Genomic DNA, 17,572 nt, shown 5'->3' with positions numbered 1-17,572 from the left:
AGGTCAGATGGACCTCTCCACCTGGGGGAGGAAGCTTCACTGGCTCCCGGAAGCATGGCATTCATTTCCGATGTGTAGCTTCTAGTTCGCCGCAGCTCTTAGTGCTCTGACGTGCTCCTGGCTCCTGTGTAACACACACACACACACGTGTGCGCAGGCTGTGGTGTGTTTAAGAGCAGGCTGTAGATTCAATGACCCCCGTGGCCCCTCTGCCGGCTATGGTTGAAGGATCTCTAGGCTTCTGTGCTCAGGGAAACTGTCTAGCCCAGCACCCCTGTCGGCCAGGACGGAAACAGAACACCCTGTCCAAACAGTTCTGGGAGGTGATGCCGGATGGCGGATTCGACTGCTGTCAGCCTTCTAACTGAGGGCCCTCCCCCTGTTGAAGCACCGGTCAGAAGCCTTGGTTGTCCCTGCTGACCTCAGGAAGCACCCCTCACTTGCCTTCCCTCCCTCCAAGACCATCGATTCAAGCCTCACCTACTGTGGTCAGCATCTTTGTGCCCAGCACTGACAGTCCGGGGATTTCATGATGGCCAAGGTCATGGGCAGGAGGGATGTCATTGCTCTCGTCTTATATGGGGGGGAAAGGCATACGGAACACTTCAACCTCTCCCCAAGGTGGGGGGGGGCAGCCATAGCCCACCTGCAGAGTGCTGGGGAGGGGCTCCCCCCTGAGTCCCACTGTTTTCTTTGGGGAATCTGAAATGATCTAAGGGGACCTCCCTCAGTAACACGTTTCTTCCATCTCCCACTCACCCCGTCTAAGAGGTGACGGCAGCTCCTGGACACTCCCTTCGCAGCATCTCCGAGGCTTGGAGGCGATCCCCAGCCGAGTCTGGAGACCGCCCAGGTCGGCACCAACTCCTCCCTTTGGACCCAGCCCCCCCGGGAGGGAAAGGGGCGTGTGTTCCTTTAAGGGGCCGGCCCGGCGGGAGCGCGGGGGTTTATCCGCAGCCGCTTCCTCTGGAGACATTCAGGATCCCTCACACCCGACAGTCCGAGGCCGGGAGCGCTCCCGCCGTCGAGGAGCCTCCGGGGGACGGTGCGTAGCTCCGGGGAGCTCGGGCTCCGGGGGCCCCCCTGGGGGCCGGGTTCCCCCTCCCCGTTTTGGGTTCTCCCGCGGGGCCCCATGCCTCTCGGGCGGGGGCGGGGAAAGCGGGCACGGGGAGTGCGCTGGGCACCGCGGGGCCGGGGCGGAGCTGGGTGCTGATCGCCCCTGGGGCGCACCCGGGGCGCGAGTGCTGGGAGAGCCGGGCGGGGGCCTCGCTTACGCGGAGCCCCAGGGCTCGCCTGGAGGAAGCTAATCCCTAGCGAAACCCGATGCCTCCAAGACCACCGCCAGGCCCAGCTCCTTTGCCACCGGGGCCCCCCAGATCCCTCCCGTCTCACCCCGTCTGAGCCCTGCAGCCTCCGGCGCGGGGCGCAGCGTCTGTCGCGAGCTCTGGGGTTCAGGGGGTGCGGTGGGGGGCTGGGGACCACCCGCGTGGCGGCGGGCGGGCAGGCCTGCGCCTCTTGGCCTCTGCCCAGGAAAAGCGCGAAGGATGCCCGTCGGTTTCAGGCCTCGGTTCACCGAGGTTTCCGCCTTAGGGCGGCGAGACCAGGGGCGTAGAGGGAGGGTGGCGAGAAGTGCTCGGGGTGGGAGATGGGGTCGTTCGAGGGGGTCTGTGGAGCGGCTAAGAAGGAAACAGCGCGGGCGCTTGGACCCAGCTCGGTCACCAGCTCGCTGGGCGGCCCCAGCAGCCTGCGACCCGGCCTCGCCCTCGGTGCCCAGCGCCGACCCCGGGGTGCTTCTGCTCCGCGCAGGGGAGGTGACGGAGAGGCGCCCGGGTCTCCCTCCCGCCGCCCTGCAGGAGCCAGCGGGAAGGGAATGCTGGTAGGAAAGACCCCCGGCTTCCACGGCTTCCACTTTCCGGGGGCCGCAGGTTTCAAAGGCGCCTGTAAGCCTGGTCTAAACCCGGGGCACCGAAGTCGAAATCCTCACCCGGAGCCGGGGCTTGTGGAGACCGGGAGGGCAGTGCTGCCCCCTGCTGGAGATTGGGGGACCTGCTCTCCGTCGCACAGCGAGAATAGTCTGGGGCGGGGTGTGGCCCTTCCAAGGTGGGGTTCAGCTTCCTCTGATGCGTGGAGTTGTCCCGAGGCAAGTGGTGCTGGGAGAAGCAAAGGATGCGTGGCCAGGAGACTAGAGTTTTCTCTAACCTCGGCCTGTTTACCAAAAATAAAGCCTTGGGTACTTCACTCCTCTGCACGCCCCTAGCCTCAGTGACCCCAATCGTCAAGGGAAGGCGATGGTGGCTTGCTTTCTTTCCTAGGCAAGGAGAGGGGAGAAAGATCCACTGAAGTAACGTGAGAGTTCACCTTGTACGCTGTGAATAGTAACAGCTCATCTTTGAGTGCTCACCCTCCTTCTCTCCCTTAATCTTTTCTAATTGGAATTATTGTGACCCCCGCATCTTACAGAGGAGGAAACTGAACCTCAGTGACTTGCCCATTGGTACACTGTTTTTAAAGGTTAAAAAAAATTTTAATGCTTATTCATCTCTGATGGGGGGGAGGGGAGAGGGAGAGCAAGCGAGTGCACACAAACATGAGCAGGGCAGGGAAGAGAGAGGGAGACACAGAATCCAAAGCAGGCTCCAGGCTCTGAGCGGTCAGCACAGAGCCTGATGCGGGGCTCGAACCCATGGACCAGGAGATCATGGCCTGAGCTCAAGTCAGACACTTAACTGACGATCAGTCAGGTGCCCAAGATTCTATTTTTAAAGGCTTCTCTACACCGGTCGTGGGGCTTGAACTCACCGCCCTGAGATCAAGAGCTGTATGGTCTACTGGCTGAGCCAGCCAGGCACTCCCACTGATACACGGTTAGTAACTGGGTGGGACCAGGACCAAATCCAGGTGGCCGGTCTGATGCTAGAACCCGAAATCTGCCCCTACGTTCTCTGCCAAGATGCGTTAACCTCTCTTTATTGGGCACCTGCCATGTGGACAGAGTTCATCTTGTAAAATCCTCCCCACAGCCCGAGAGGGAGGGGTGCTAGTAGCCATCATTTGTGTTTTTACAAAGGAGGGCATGGAGATCTAGGGAGGCTGAGAAACTCGTTCAAGGTCACTCAGCAGGGTGCAGGTGGGTCTTCCCCCAGGCAGAGCTCCAGCTGCTCTGGGGAGCCCCCAGCTGCCGGGGTGACTGGGCTGGGCTTGTTCTCGACCCTTCTAGCTGGTGGCACCTTTGGTGGTTCTGAGGGGCTGGGGGGCCAGGGTGGGTGGCTTAGGGGAGTGGAGAGGGTCTTCTGCTTCCCTGAGTGGTGGTGGTGGTCAGAGACGGGCCTGGGGCAGGGCGACAGCTAAGCGGCATTTGTCACTCGAGGCTCATGATCAGGATTCAGCTCTGCTTTCACATGACGTTCAGGGTGCATTTGTCATCAACCCTTGAGCTTTCCTGTAAGTCTTCTCTGGAGACGGGGAAGCCTCTGCAGAGAAGTGAATGGCTTGCCCAGAGTCATCCAGCCTTGTGGGCAGGGGGGGGGTCACCTGGACATTAGTCAGCCTGGACACCTCGGGCTTTCTGTGCCGCACTCCCATCAAAGAGGGCTGGACAAGGAGGGCCTGCCTCCATCAGGGTCGTAGCGCCTGGGCACAGGGCTCATGTTCAGAACTCCTTTGGTTTGTCTTGGTACCCTCGGTACCCCCCCCCCCCCCACACTGTAATGCTGTGGGACTGCTGGGCTAGCATCCGGCAGAGAGAGGGGTTGACCAGATCGCACCTCTCCCTTTGCTGTGGATTTTGTTTTTTTGTTTTAAGCAGGCTCCACGCCTAACATGGGCCTCGAACTCACAAGCCTGAGATCAGGAGTCACACGTTTCACCCACTGAGCCAGCTGGGTGCCCCTGCCGCTGCCGTAGCGTTAACAAGCCAGAGAGTGGACCGAGGGGTGTGTCCAGACTGGAGAGGGACTGAAGTAAAGAGAACTGGGGCTGCTTTTAGCTGGAAAGGAGAAGCCAGGATGAGGCCAGGCACCTGAGCCGAGGCGGGGAGATAGCCTGCGTGGGTTTTTTAGGATGGAAGTCTGATTCATAGCTGTCCCCTGCTGAAAACCCTCAGTGTCTTCCCTTCAGTGGTCCCAGTGGCCCCGTGACAGCTGTGGGGCATCATGTCCCACCGCCCTCCCCTCTTGCTCTTCGCTCCTCGTCGGCCTTCAGGCTATTCCTGCCGAAGGCCTTTGCACTTGCTGTTCCCTCCCAAGGAATGCTTTTCCCTAGGATTCCTAAAGCTCCCACCTTCAGCCGGTCCCCTTCTCAGGGAGGCCCTTCCTGATCCATCCTGGGTCCAGGCACACTCCCCTCTCCGGCTTCAGCCTCCTCGGTCACATGCACGACTTTGACATCACTATGTCGCACCTCACGCTCCGTTTCTCTCACTGGAATATAACCCCCAGGAAGATTGTGAGGGGTGTCCGGCATGCCCAGAGCGCTGTCTGGCACACGGTAGATGTGTGAGAAACCCTCGCTGAGTGAAGGGGGTCAGATTCCAACTCCTTCATCTCCTACCTGGGTAACCTCAGCCATGCACCTTAGCTGAGCCCCGTTTCCTTGGCTGTACAATGGGGATATAAATTCTGACATTGGGAGACCCGCAGGCAAGGACATCCGTGAAGATGCACGGACAAGTGGAAGGCAGTCCTTAACGGTGACAGACCGTGATGGGGGTTGGCTGGAGAGGTCAGTAGAATCCTGCTTCTTGGCCATGTGACCTTTAGAGAATTGCTTCATGCCTTTGTGCCTCTGTTTACCCGTGGATACAATGGGGAGAATACAGTTCTCGCTGACTTGGGTGGAGGTGGGCTTCTTGGGAGGGTCAAGGTTGCCGCTGGCCACGGAAACCCTCGAATACCCAGGGGGGAAGTGCAGTTCTCAGGCGTGAGGTTGTGAGTGTGTGCTGGGTGGGGTCTTAGGGGCGGGAAGGCGTGCCAAGAGCTCGCTGGAGGACGCAAGGTGCTATAGTCTTTCCTGCCTCGGGGCGGGTTTCTGAGTCGGGAATCACCGCATTCACGATTGGTAAGAACAAGGGGGGACTGAGGTCAGTCTGACACGGGATGGCATTTGTCCAGAGGCGATTTTTCTCAACACGCTGATGTATTTGGAGCGACTGTAACAGGATTTCTCACCAAGAGCAAGCTTTAGCAAGCGACAGATTCCGTAAGCAGCACAGTCCTCAGAAAGCGTCTTTCTTGTTACACGCGCCCGTGTGTCACTATCCAAGCTCCTGCCGTTCAGGCTTCAAAGCCCAGGAACCAAACAGATTGGATCACGCAGCCTCCCTTCCCATCACATTGTCCCGCCTCTCAAGACCCAAACTCCGCACCGTGTCGACTCAGGGACGCGGTAGGTTTGTGGAGGGAGGGATGCTCGGACGGCTGCTTATTAACACAAGGTTTTCTGATAAACGTAGGAATCACATGAAGTTGCAAATGGCATGTCCCTGGAGTTAAAAGATTGAAGATGGCTTCACCCTGGGTCAGATTCTTAGTTTCAGTAAATCTGGTTTCTATTGGGATCTAGTGTCCTGAAGACCTACACCTCAAAGGAGGAAGCACTGGTTTCTGCCCGAGGGGTGTGTGTGTGTGTGGTCTGGGGTCAGGGGGTAAGGGGGGGGATTCAAAGGGCTGATTGATGGGTTGCCGATGTCAGCAGAGAGTGAACAGTCCTGGCGTTTATTAGGACTGTTCCTGGACTGTTTTCTTAACATGCTGGTTACAAGTATGTTTTGAGTAATCTGACCCCAACCTTATTCCAACCCCAATCTTGTTATTTAATGCATTTAATGCAAAAATATACATTAAAATTTTTTAATGGTTTTGAGAGAGCACACACGTGCATGAGCGGGGAGGGGCTTAGAGAGAGAAGGAGACCCTGAATCCGAAGCAGGCTCCAGTTTTTGAGAGGTCAGCACAGAGCCTGATGCGGGGCTCGAACCCACGAACTGAGATCATGACCGGAGTTGAAGTAGAGGCTCAACCGACGAAGCCACCCAGGCGCCCCCAAAATAGATTTCTCCCCAAGCACACAAATCTCACTTTGTAGCAGAAACCCCTCCATTTGCGCATCCCCAGGGAAGCCCTTTCTCACTGGGGGGCACACGGCAGACGGGCTGGTGAGCCCCTCCGCTGCGGCCCCTCCCAAGGACAGGGTGGACCCCGTGACACGCAGCTCAGCAGCATCAACAGCCTCTCGGTCCTCGTTTCACTTCCTTCCCGGTTCCAAACGTGGGACCTCAAGAAGGGGAAAGGAAACCACCTCCTACCAGGCACTGAACTGTGTGCTCTGCACACATCACCTCCCTGAATGGGACATGCTCCTTCCGGGCTTTGGAGCTGGAGTGGGTTCAAATCCCAGCTCTGCCACGTCCTAGCCGGAGGACCTCGGGCAGATTATTGAATCCCTCTGTGCCTTGGTTTTCCCACCTGTAAAAATGAGGCTACTAATCGGTTCTACCTCCAGGAGTTGTGCGGAGGATTAAGTGAGATAATAAGTGCTCATTAAACTCAGCTGTTAATTTTATGCCAATGATAGTCCCAGCGAGGCTAAGCTGTGCTCACAGAGTGACTTAAAATGCAGTGGCCTAAATACTGTAGGACATTGTTTCTCTTAGGACACAGTACAGAGGAGGCCTTCCCAGGGATGGGCCACAGCTTTACCTCTGAGCCTGTGCTTTACATCTTTGAGACTGAGGTAGCCCCTTTGGTTGCCAGCAGGTTGAGGGAAAGAATACCAGGAAAAAGTATCCCTAACTTTTTTTTTTTCTTTTAAGGTTTATTTTTGAGAGAGAATGCGAGCGGGGAAGGGGCAGCGAGAGAGGGAGACACAGAATCTGACGCAGGCTGCAGGCTCTGAGCGGTCAGCACAGAGCCTGATGCGGGGCTCGAACCCACGAACCGTCTGAGCCACAATCAAGAGTCAGATGCTTAACAACGGAGCCACCCTGGTGCCCCCGTCCCTGTTTTAACCCAGGACCTGCGTGTGTCATGTTCATCCTGCTCGCTGCCCAGCTCTGCCCCTCCTAGCTGCAAAGGGAGGCCTTGGAGCGGTTACTGTAGGAGAAAAGCAGACCATGTCGGGGAGAAGTACGCTGGGGGCGGGGGTTGCGAACTGGGTTCCCCAAGTGAGGGAACCGGCCTGGAATCACACAGCTGGTCGGCACGAGACCTGTGATTTGAACCCAGAGCTTCCTTCCTATCTCCAGATGGTAGGAACCATTAGGTTGCCTGACTGTGCTTGGGCCGCCCGGACCCAAGTCCCCGTGGGGACTTAGCAGAGTCACCTGGGGCCTCTTGGAAGGAGCGAGACCTGGGAAGGGCGGGATCTTCCTGGACCGCCCGGCACAGACCTCAAGCTCTCCGCAAAGGTGTCCAGGAGAGAAGTGCATTACACCTCAACTTCCTGCACCTTCGCTCCTTCCTCTTCCCCAAGGGTTCCTAACTGTTCTGGAAACAAGAAGGTTCCCTGCAGAATCTGAACACCTTTACAGGTTCTGTGCTCTCCTTTCCTTTAAAAAAATTTTTTTTAAAAATTTCTAGGAGAGAGAGAGACAGCGTGAGCAGGGGAGGGTCAGAGAGAGAGGGAGATACAGACCCTGAAACAGGCTCCAGGCTCTGAGCTGGCAGTCAGCACAGAGCCCAACGCGGGGCTCGAACCCACGAACCGCGAGATCATGACCTAAGTGAAAGTCGGACGCTTAACCGACTAAGCCACCCAGGCGCCCCTAAAAAAAATTTTTTTTAATGTCTATTTACCTTTGAGAGAGAGACAGAGCACACGCATGAGCAGGGGAGCAGAGATTCTGGGAGGTCATCCCTAAGCCTGACATGGGGCTCGAACCCATAAACTGTGATATCATGACCTGAGCTCAAGTCAGGTGCTCAACCAACTGAGCCACCCAGGTGTTGCTGCTTTTTCTTTTGCCCTTCCCTCCCCCCTCCCCCTCCCCCTCCCCCGCTGCCTTTCCCCTTCTTTTTGTCCCCGTTCATTCTGGTTTCTGTACAACATGCCCTCACAGGGCCACAACCTTACAATCATAGCGGAGCGGCAGTTCTCACATCTTCTTTGCCCATTTTAAATTACACCCTCAGTGTTCTTCCACGTTGCTGCAGGATCATACTTCCCACTGCCCGCCGCCGCCCCGGCCTCGCTGCCCCACACTCCCCTTTCTGCTCAGCCCCTGCAGGGGGGTTACTGAGAGGTTTGTCTGATCCTACGGGCCCTCTGCTTACAGCCATTCCTGACACTCAGGGCCTTGGGGACAAAGGAGAGAAGGAAAAGGCTGCTTGTTGGGCCCCAAAGGCTCACCGCCTCTCCCCTAACTCAGCCAGGGTCTCGGCAGGAAGACTTCACCCTAGGTGGTTCCACTAGAGAGACTAACAAGGAAGCACTGGCCGGCTTCTAGAGTGGGGGTAACAAGGGAGCAGAAGGCACAGACAATGGCAGTCACTGCCCCCCCCCCCCCAGGTCTTAGGAGGAAGGGAGCAGGAAATAGGGTTACAGGTGCTGGGGAGAGGAGTCCGCTGGAAACCAGGAGCCAGCCCTCCACCCCCCAAGAGAAACCACCGCAGAGATCAATGCAGGACAGAGAAGGGCACAAATGGAGAGCTTCTAGCACATTCTCAGACCCCCACATATTCTCTCTAGCCTCTGGGCTTTTGTGGTTGCCCTGCCCTTGGCTGGGGACACCTTAGCGTCCTTTCCAGCTGGCTCACGCCCAGGTCTGCAGTCAAGTTTTCACGCTTCTTCTGTACCCGCCCCCCTGCCTCCCCTCCGCTCTCGAACGCAACCACCGTGGCCTCTGCCCCATCAGCATTGGGTGCCTCCCAGGCTGCTGGTCTTTTAAACCTTTAGGTGCTCATCAAATGGTGATGAGGGGCAGGCGGGTGAAACATTAGCCTTGCGCGCAAAATAAATGAAGGGGAGGAGACTGTGTGCGCACCACCCCCCCTCAGTAATCAAGGTATAATATTTAAATGCAATATGAAAAAAAACTACAGCCACGGACTAGCTACCTATTTTACTTATGTGCCCACCGAGGTCGGAATGGGGTTTCAAATTGTTTTTGACCTTGACTCAGGATAAGAAATAAATTTCACATTGTGACCTCCCCTTCCCCCCCCCCCCCCCCCCCCGCCCCAAAGACATCTCTGGACTGAAACATAAAGCTCCTCAATGCAGGACTCCCCTCACGAAACACAAATGCACCTCGAGATTTTCCAGTCTCGTCTCTTCGATGTCTTTAAGAAAGTCTGCTCACGACTTTTCAACTTCCAATGTCTGGTTTGCAAACTGTTGATACCGCCCATCGCCCTGTGTAATTTTCTCCAGGACTGTTGCCTCCTCGGGGCTCCTCCCTAGACTTTGCCGGCTTCCTGGTGGCCCATCTTGCCTGCAGGGGGCGGTCCCCTGAGGGCAGGGACCTGGCCTCGCTCCAGTGCATCTTCTCGGCTCTGGGAACAGGCCTACGGTGCAGAAGATGCTCCAGAATTACCTGTTGATTAAGTGGGCGAGTAGGTGCTGGAACCCGGGAGTCCTGACGCCCCTGCAACTGGCTTCCCTAACTGGGTTTTCTCCTCTTCCCAGCCTGCCCCGGGCTCCCTCCGTGCCCCACACGCTGGCGCTGCAGCCCTGCGTGACACCATGTGCCCGCTGCTCCTCCTCTGCTTGCTGCCCAGTGTCTCCGGGCTGCCCTTCTACAACGGCTTCTACTACTCCAGCAATCCCAACGGCCCGAACCCGGGCACCGGCCACGGCGAAGGTGGGCGGCCTCCTGGCTCTGGCTCTGAGCTCCGCCGGGTGACCAAGATGTCTCCTGGCTCCCGCTGTGATACGCAGTTTCCAGGCCGGGACAGGGGACGGGGCACAGAGCCAGCAGCCCCTTCCCTATCTCCCCTTGCAGGGGACCAGGCGCACTTCTAAGATCCGTGCAAGGGCTGGTTCAGTTAATCTGTTTGCTAGTCCCTCAGGCTTGAGCGCCTTGGAGCCGAATGCACTTGACAATCGCCTGTGTGTGACACCGGTGCATTTAAGAGCGCTCCCAGAGTCCTGCCGGTTTTCCAAGATCCAACTTAAATGTGACCTCCCTTGGCGTTCCTCAGTGGAAAGGGGGCTTGAGGTTAGACAAATGAGAGTGTGAATCTCAATTTTGCCACTTACCAGCCACTGCTAGGCATTGGGCAGGTGACTTTTTAAAATATTTTTCTAAACTATTTATTTTTGAGAGAGGGAGAGGGAGACACAGAATCTGAGAGCAAGCTCCAGGCTCGGAGCTGTCAGCACAGAGCCCGACGTGGGGCTCGAACCCACGGATTGTGAGATCATGACCTGAGCTGAAGTTGGACGCTAACCGACTGAGCCACCCAGGCGCCCCTGGGCAGGTGACTTTTTAGTTAGCACGTGTTGCACACCTACTATGTGTCAGGCACACTTCTAGGCGCCTTCCATATGTGGTCTCATAATCCTCACAAACACCTGACCTACAGGCAAGCTTAACAACCTGCCTAATGAGGGCACCGACCAGGCCGAGATCACGCTGGCCGTCCCGGCAGCCCCGGAAGCAGATCCTGTGGATGATTTCATTTTATAGATGAGGAAATTGACGCACACAGAGCGGAGCCAGCCTCCCAGGGTATGCAGAGCTTAAGAACCCACGCTGAGATTGATTTGTGGAGGGTCCCAGGAGATGGGCACTTCCCAGCCCCCTGGTTGTGACCTGAGTCTCCCTCAGGCTCTCGAGGAGAATCTGTTCCTTGTCCCTCCCGGTGTCTGGAGGCTGCTGACGGACCTTGACTTATAGCTGCATCGCCCCATCCCATGCCTTCTCCGTCCATACTCCCATCTCCTCCACCTCCTTCTAAACACTTAGGACTGCAATCCTTAATTTAGTCCCACCTGTAGAGCCTGTTTTGCCCTAGAAGGTGACCTCACAGGTCCCAGGAATTAGGACCTGGATTCTTGGGGCACAATGATTTGACCTCCCACCCTCCTTTGCCTTAGAATTTATTTTATTTAATTTTGGGGGGCAGAAACACTCCTTGAATGAGATTCAAGGAGACTTAAAAACTGAAACTTTGTACCCGTGATTTCACCATCTGCCTTCAGTCTCTGAATGCTTGCAAGGAAAATCACAAAGAGCTCGCCCCACCCGGGAGACCACTGCTACCATTTTAGGTGTATCCCTCCGGCCTTTTCCACGTGATTAAGAAAATTGTCTTTAACCTCTTGCTTTACATGTAGTTTGGGAATCTTGCCATCACTTCATAGAATAGTTTGTTTTTCCCCCAAGGTCAGTGAATAGATACACAGCTGCCAGGCTATTTTACCTGGCTGTATAGTGTTTTTGTGTTTTTTTTTTTGTCTTTTCCTGGCCGTATAGTGTTTTGGCGTATGGATGCATATGGTCCAGCTAAACGTTCTCATTGTCTTCGGGTTACAGCTTCAAACGCAGCAGCTTGACTAAAAAGCGTTAGGAACACAAAGGATGTAGCCACTAAGTGCTAGTCCTGACTCACATCCGTTGAGCCCGTTCTGTGAGCCAGGTGTCTGTTGTCACCTGATCTGAGCCTCACAGCAGCCCGCTGTTGTTACCGTTATGACCCCATTCCACGAGTAAGGAAAGCGGGTTGTATAATTGGTGGATTTCTCTAGACTAGACCAGATCAGGTTTATGGAAAGTTGGAGCCAGGACGCAAGCCAGGCCTGTAGTCTCGAGCCTCTGTGCCTCCTGCCTGCCCAGAGCAGGGCCCTTTCTCCAATCTGAGTGACCAGCCAAGTCACCTGGAGACTGATCACTGGGTCTTTTCTCCAGAGTTTTTGGATAAGGAGGTCTGGGGTGGGGCCCAGGAGTTTGCATTCATAACAGTTTCCTGGGGGGTGTTGCTGCTGCTGGTTCGGGGGACCCACTTTGAGAACCACTGACTTTTGGGAACCACAGACCCAGAGCATCTGACTTTTGCAGCATGAGGTCCTCTGCCAGGAGCTTACCCTGAGACTCCCCACCCCGTGTACCTCCAGGGGTCTAAGTCCGGGTCCAAGATCAGGGATGGACCCAAGATCCGGGTCCAAGAGGATGGATGGACAGACAGCAAAGGGCAAGCTGTGTTCTCCCGTGGCCAGCGTGGTAGGGAAGGATGCTCAGGGCGCTCAGAGTCCCAACCAGCCACCGGATATGGGGGTGCTCTTACGACCTGCTACGTCAGTTAGCTTCTTATGCCCAAACTTAATGGTTTAAGACTACTGCTGTGTTTTTGAGTTTTTTTGTTTTTTGTTTTTTTTTGTTTTGTTTTGTTTTTTGCTCATCACTCCACGGGTCAGCATTTTGGGGGGCCCCCATTTCCTCGTTCCTGAATGAGCACGACTGGGCCTGCAGTCGGTGGGCAGGTCAGCCAGGGGCGGCTTGGCCGAGGGTGGCCTCGGCTGGGAGAGCTTGTCCCCTTTCCACATGGGGCTCCCTTTCTCCGGCACCTGAGCCCAGGCTCGTTCTCGTGGAGGCTGGCGGGGTTCTGAGAAACAGCCAAAGCCGCAGGGCCTCCTGGAGTCCAGGCTCAGAGCAGGCAAAAGGGAACAGTCACCTCTGCCACATTGATTGTTCGAAGCAAGTGGCAAGGCCAGCACGGATTCAAGGGGGAGGGGACACAGAGTCCCCTTTGACAGGAGACTCGGAGTCCTGTTGCAGAGCGTGTGGATACAGGCACAGGTCCAGCATTATGGCTCTTCTCGAAGCCTGCGGCTCCCGGCCTGGGGTGGCCGTAGCAGGGGTGCCCGTGTGCCACACAGGGGCCTATCTGCACCCTGCCTCTCCCGCAGGCACCTTCAATGGGGTGACGCTGGTGGTGGAGACGCCCGAGGAGACCCTGTTCTCCCAGCGAGGGGCCAACGTGACTCTGCCGTGCCGCTACCGCTACGAGCCGGCCCTGCTGTCCCCAAGGCCCGTGCGCATCAAGTGGTGGAAGCTGTCGGAGAACGGGGCCCCGGAGCGGGACGTGCTGGTGGCCATCGGGCCGAGGCACCGCTCCTTCGGAGACTACCGAGGCCGAGTGCGCCTGCGGCAGGACGGGGAGCATGAAGCGTCGCTGCAGATCCGGGACGTGCGGCTGGAGGACTCCGGGCGTTACCGCTGTGAGGTCATCGATGGGCTGGAGGACGAGAGCGGCCTGGTGGAGCTGGAGCTGCGGGGTAAGGCCCTGAGACACCGTCTAGAACTCTGTGCGCTAGAGAGGCACGCGGTCCTAAGGCAACCCGTGCTGGCAGCATCACGATGAGGAAGCAGAGGCACAGAGGCGTCAAGTAACTTCCCTAAGGTCACACAGCTCATGAATGGCAGTGTAGGACACTGACCCCTGGCACTGGGGCTCTAGAACCCACTGCTCCCTCTGGGCTCACACAGAGGGAGGAAAGCAGGAGCTGGCCCCCCAGCTAATTTGAGACAGAGCTGAGACGCCAGCCCAGTGCGAGTGACAGGAGGGGTGGGGACCGGGCACGCAGCTGAACCCTCATCCCGTCCCAGAGGAGTGCCCGCTCAGGTCCGGAGGCAGACCTCGTGCACCCAGGGTTTCTGATTTGACATTCACGTATTTTTATGTGAAATTCTCTGGATTTTTATGTAAAACTCTTCTAATGAAAAACAAACAAAAACAAACCAGCAGTCACAACCCAGTGCTGTCCCAAACAGCCAGACCCTGTGTGCGGGCTCCAGTGCGGGCAGTCCCTTCCCTGTCTCTCGGACTGGGCTGTGCGTCCTCAGTCCTCTCCTCCCTGTTAGGGCGACAGCTGACAGCTGGGATGGACGCAGAGCCCTGTCCTGGCTCACACGCACCCCCTTCCCCATCCTGCGTAGACGCCTCAGCCCCTCGGAGCTCCCGTCCCCTCCCGCGTGGTGACGTGAGGGATGGGGGGTAGCGCCCTGTACTTCCTTCTGAGGAGGTGAAGATAAAATGCAAGTCAAGGGCTTTTACCATCAGCCCCACCTCCCTAGTCCACGTGGAGGCTGGAGGGGCCACATTCCTCATCCAAGATGGTGGGGCTGGGGGGTGGGGCGCGGCACGGGCACGTGAGAGCCCTCTGCCAGGTCACAGACTGCTCGCTGCCGTGTCCTCACATGGTGGAAGGGGCAAGAGACCTCTGGGGGGGGTCCTCTTACAGAGGGGCACTCATCTCATTCACGAGGCCGCCACCTCCAGATCCCATCACATCAGGCCTCAGGATCGCAGCGTCTGATGGGCGGGGGGTGCACATTGACACCACGGCTGTGGGGTTCTCGCCACATCGCTGTGACTTAGGTGGTATTCCCACTCTCTATCTGGGGACATTGACCGGCTGACTCACTCACGACCTTAACAAGCGAATGCATGTTTTCTGAGTGCTGGGCCTCTGCCCACCCATTCCAGCCCCTCTTCCCCCGCTCCCCAGGCGTGGTCTTTCCCTACCAGCACCCCCGCGGGCGCTACCAGCTCAACTTCCACGAGGCGCAGCGGGCGTGTGAGGAGCAGGACGCCGTGGTGGCCTCCTTCGAGCAGCTCTTCCGGGCCTGGGAGGAGGGCCTGGACTGGTGTAACGCAGGCTGGCTGCAGGACGCCTCAGTGCACTACCCCGTCACGCTGGTCCGGAGGCGCTGCGGTGGCCTGGGCCTGGCGCCCGGCCTGCGCACCTACGGCCCGCGTCACCGCAGCCTGCACCGCTATGACGTCTTCTGTTTCTCCCCGGCCCTCAAGGGTGAGTGATGTGGCCGGGCCCAGGTTAGGGGTGAAAGGGCATCATCTGGGGGGCTTTGGGACCTCTCTGCTCACCTGGAGGTCTGGAACCCCTGTGGGCTTGGAGCCATTGATTGGCTGGGGTTTGAGCGCTCTGGTGCTGTCTCACACCAATCACTGGTTTACTCCTTCAGACATGGTTTGAGAGCCTCCTGTGTGCTGGGGCCGGGATGAGGCTCTGGGCATCGTAGACAAATAAAACATGGTCTGTCCCCACAAAGAGGATCATTTCATGGGAACATACACAGAAACAGGCATTGATTCATTGTCACTCGGAAGAGCGTTCTGGCACATAGTAGATGCTCAGTAAATGAGTGGGTGAGAGACTCTGGTCCAGCCCAGGTGGGGTGCCCACCCAGGGTGCGATTAAGGGTGGGGTGGAGCACAGACACCACTGGAGGGACCCCAGCCCCGCGGCAGGTGGGGTGGGACTCCCAGAGAAGGGGTCAGAACAGGGAAGGCATCCCCAGACAGATCCCACGGCCTGGTGCGCCCCCCCCCCACCCCCTCCGCCGGCTTATAATTGCCAGGCCTGTTGGGTGAGGTCTGGATGGTGGGTGGCACCCCTGCAGCCCCCGCTGTCCCCTCTGGTCGCCCCCTCCACCGCCCCCCCTCACACCCCACTCTCCCACAGGGCACGTGTACTACCTGGAGCACCCCGAGAAGCTGACACTGGTGGAGGCAGTGGAGGCCTGCCAGGAAGATGGCGCCCGGATTGCCAAGGTGGGCCAGCTCTTTGCCGCCTGGAAGTTCCGTGGCCTGGACCGCTGTGACGCCGGCTGGCTGGCAGACGGCAGCGCCCGCTACCCTGTGGTTCACCCGCGTCCCAACTGCGGGCCCCTGGCGCCCGGCGTGCGAAGCTTCGGCTTCCCGGACCCGCAGAGCCGCGCCTACGGCGTCTACTGCTACCGGCCGCGCTAGGCCCCGGCCGTGCCGCCCGGCACCCTCCCTGCGCGGGCGCTATTTATTGAGCGGTGCCTTGTTCCTTGCAGGTTGGGGCAAATCTTGTATGGTTTTTATACTTCTCAAATTAATATTTTTTAATTGCTGTGTTTTTTGGTTTGTTTTCTAAATCCAAGATTCCAAGTCTTCCCTTTGCTCAGGTGGACACCTCAAGGCTCTCCCCTCTCCCCCTCTCCTCCAGGACCCTGGAGGGTCATGGGCTCCCCAGGGCTCTCTGCCATCACTGAACGCAGCTCCCGTCCCTGCCCTAGGGGGGCAGGTGCCAGAGCGGGCAGTGACACGCGTGGCTGCGGCTCCCCTCCCCCAAGCCTGGGGACCCTGGAGCTGGGTGTGGGGCCTTCTCTGCAAAGCTGCTGGCCCAGGTCAGCTCCCTTGAGGAGCTGGGGCCGGAAGTGGGTCCCTAGACTTCTGTGTGAGGTCCCAGGAAAGGGAGCGATTTCCCTCCCCACTATTACCTTCTCCGTTCCAAAGAGTCTGTGTTTTGTTCTCAGTTTTCCATTTGGGGAGTGGCCCTCAGGTGTGTGTACTTTCTTGGGGCAATAAATGGTGCTGATACACCCCCCCCCCCCCACCTGTGTCTGGTTCTCTGCCTCCTTCCGTCTCAGAGGCTCAGCTTTGGACAGGAGGCAGTTCTGGCCCAGGAATCTCCGTGAGCTGCACCTTAAGGCCAGTGGGTTTTGGCTCACCTCCCCTGTGGCACGCCCTGTGCCCGGTGCTGGCCCTGGCCGACTTTGCCACCGTCTCCATTCCCAGGCTGTGTGTCTGGGCCCAGAAGAGAAGGAGGTGCCTCTCAGGAGACAGCAGAGGCTGTGCGCCCCCCAGAGGATGTCCGAGACCAGCCCCTCTGTGTCTCACCCTCTGCTCTCCCTTCCCCAGCCTCAGGGAGCCCTCCCGCTGCCTCTGCTCAGGCACACCTCGGGCACCCTCAGTAGGTTATGGAGTCCATTCTCCACGTAGGCCCTTGGTTCTCCAAGCGTGGCCAGGCAGCATCCCTGGGAAGTTACTAGAAATGCAAATTTCTCGGCCCCACCCCAGACCTCCTGAGTCACAAACCCTCTTGATTCTGATGCAGGCGCACGTGTGAAAACCACAGACCTAGTTGTACTCCGAGCTAATCAGTTGATCAATTACACAATTATTGAGCCCCTTCGATGTGACCATCACTGTACCCTCTTACTTTTGTCCACTCATTTCCAGACTTGTAGGTGATCTGGACCCTTGTATATATTCACCAATAAACCCTTGACCGCACACATACACCCCCAAAAAGATACCAGCAAACTCACACCAGCGCGCACTCACCAGCACCCAGACACACTCGCGAACACGCGTGTGAGGGCCCGCTGAGCAAGTGTGACGGGCAGGGCGCACCTACCTGGCTTGAGGAGCAGGCTGGTGGAGGGATGGGGCCTGGCATGGCTGCTCTGGCTCAACTCCAGGTCTGCTGGGGGTCCATAAGCGATTGAAACTGTTTCCGGTGACCTCCTACAGCCTGCGTAAGAGCAGGATGCCCAGACCCTTTGGCTAGTGGCCCGCTAACTCACCAGCCACAAATACGTGTAAGCCTGTTTCCAGGCTGTCTTCCACTGTCTTTTATTCCCTCTTATAAATCATTTTGCCTCTGCTCTTGACTTCTTCTACCAACCAACTCCTATGTGAGCAGTGTGCTATCAACCGAACTATGCAAAGTGACCAGATGTCTCATTTGAGTTGTCCTTTGACCATGTGCCAGCTTGCAAATCCACACACAGCACCCACTGGCGTTCACACACACATGCGCGCACGCGCGCACGCGCACACACACACACGCAGTCCATCCAACA

The 17,572-nt window shown here is 57.5% G+C and overlaps 1 protein-coding gene across 1 annotated transcript; it reads left to right on the top strand.

The window, feature by feature from the left end:
* Positions 1–893: 893 nt before the first annotated feature.
* HAPLN3 (hyaluronan and proteoglycan link protein 3) lies at positions 894–15,840 on the top strand. Its single transcript, XM_039217402.1, has 5 exons — positions 894–1,045; positions 9,622–9,796; positions 12,844–13,212; positions 14,446–14,748; positions 15,421–15,840. Exons 2-5 carry the CDS (start codon positions 9,679–9,681, stop codon positions 15,705–15,707), a joined length of 1,077 nt encoding a protein of 358 aa, XP_039073333.1. The 5' UTR covers positions 894–1,045; positions 9,622–9,678; the 3' UTR covers positions 15,708–15,840.
* Positions 15,841–17,572: the final 1,732 nt, after the last annotated feature.

This window comes from Hyaena hyaena, unplaced genomic scaffold, assembly GCF_003009895.1.
Source record: "Hyaena hyaena isolate Hyena2069 unplaced genomic scaffold, ASM300989v1 scaffold_13, whole genome shotgun sequence".
Lineage (NCBI taxonomy): Eukaryota > Metazoa > Chordata > Mammalia > Carnivora > Hyaenidae > Hyaena > Hyaena hyaena.
This window is presented reverse-complemented; position numbering and strand designations above follow the sequence as displayed.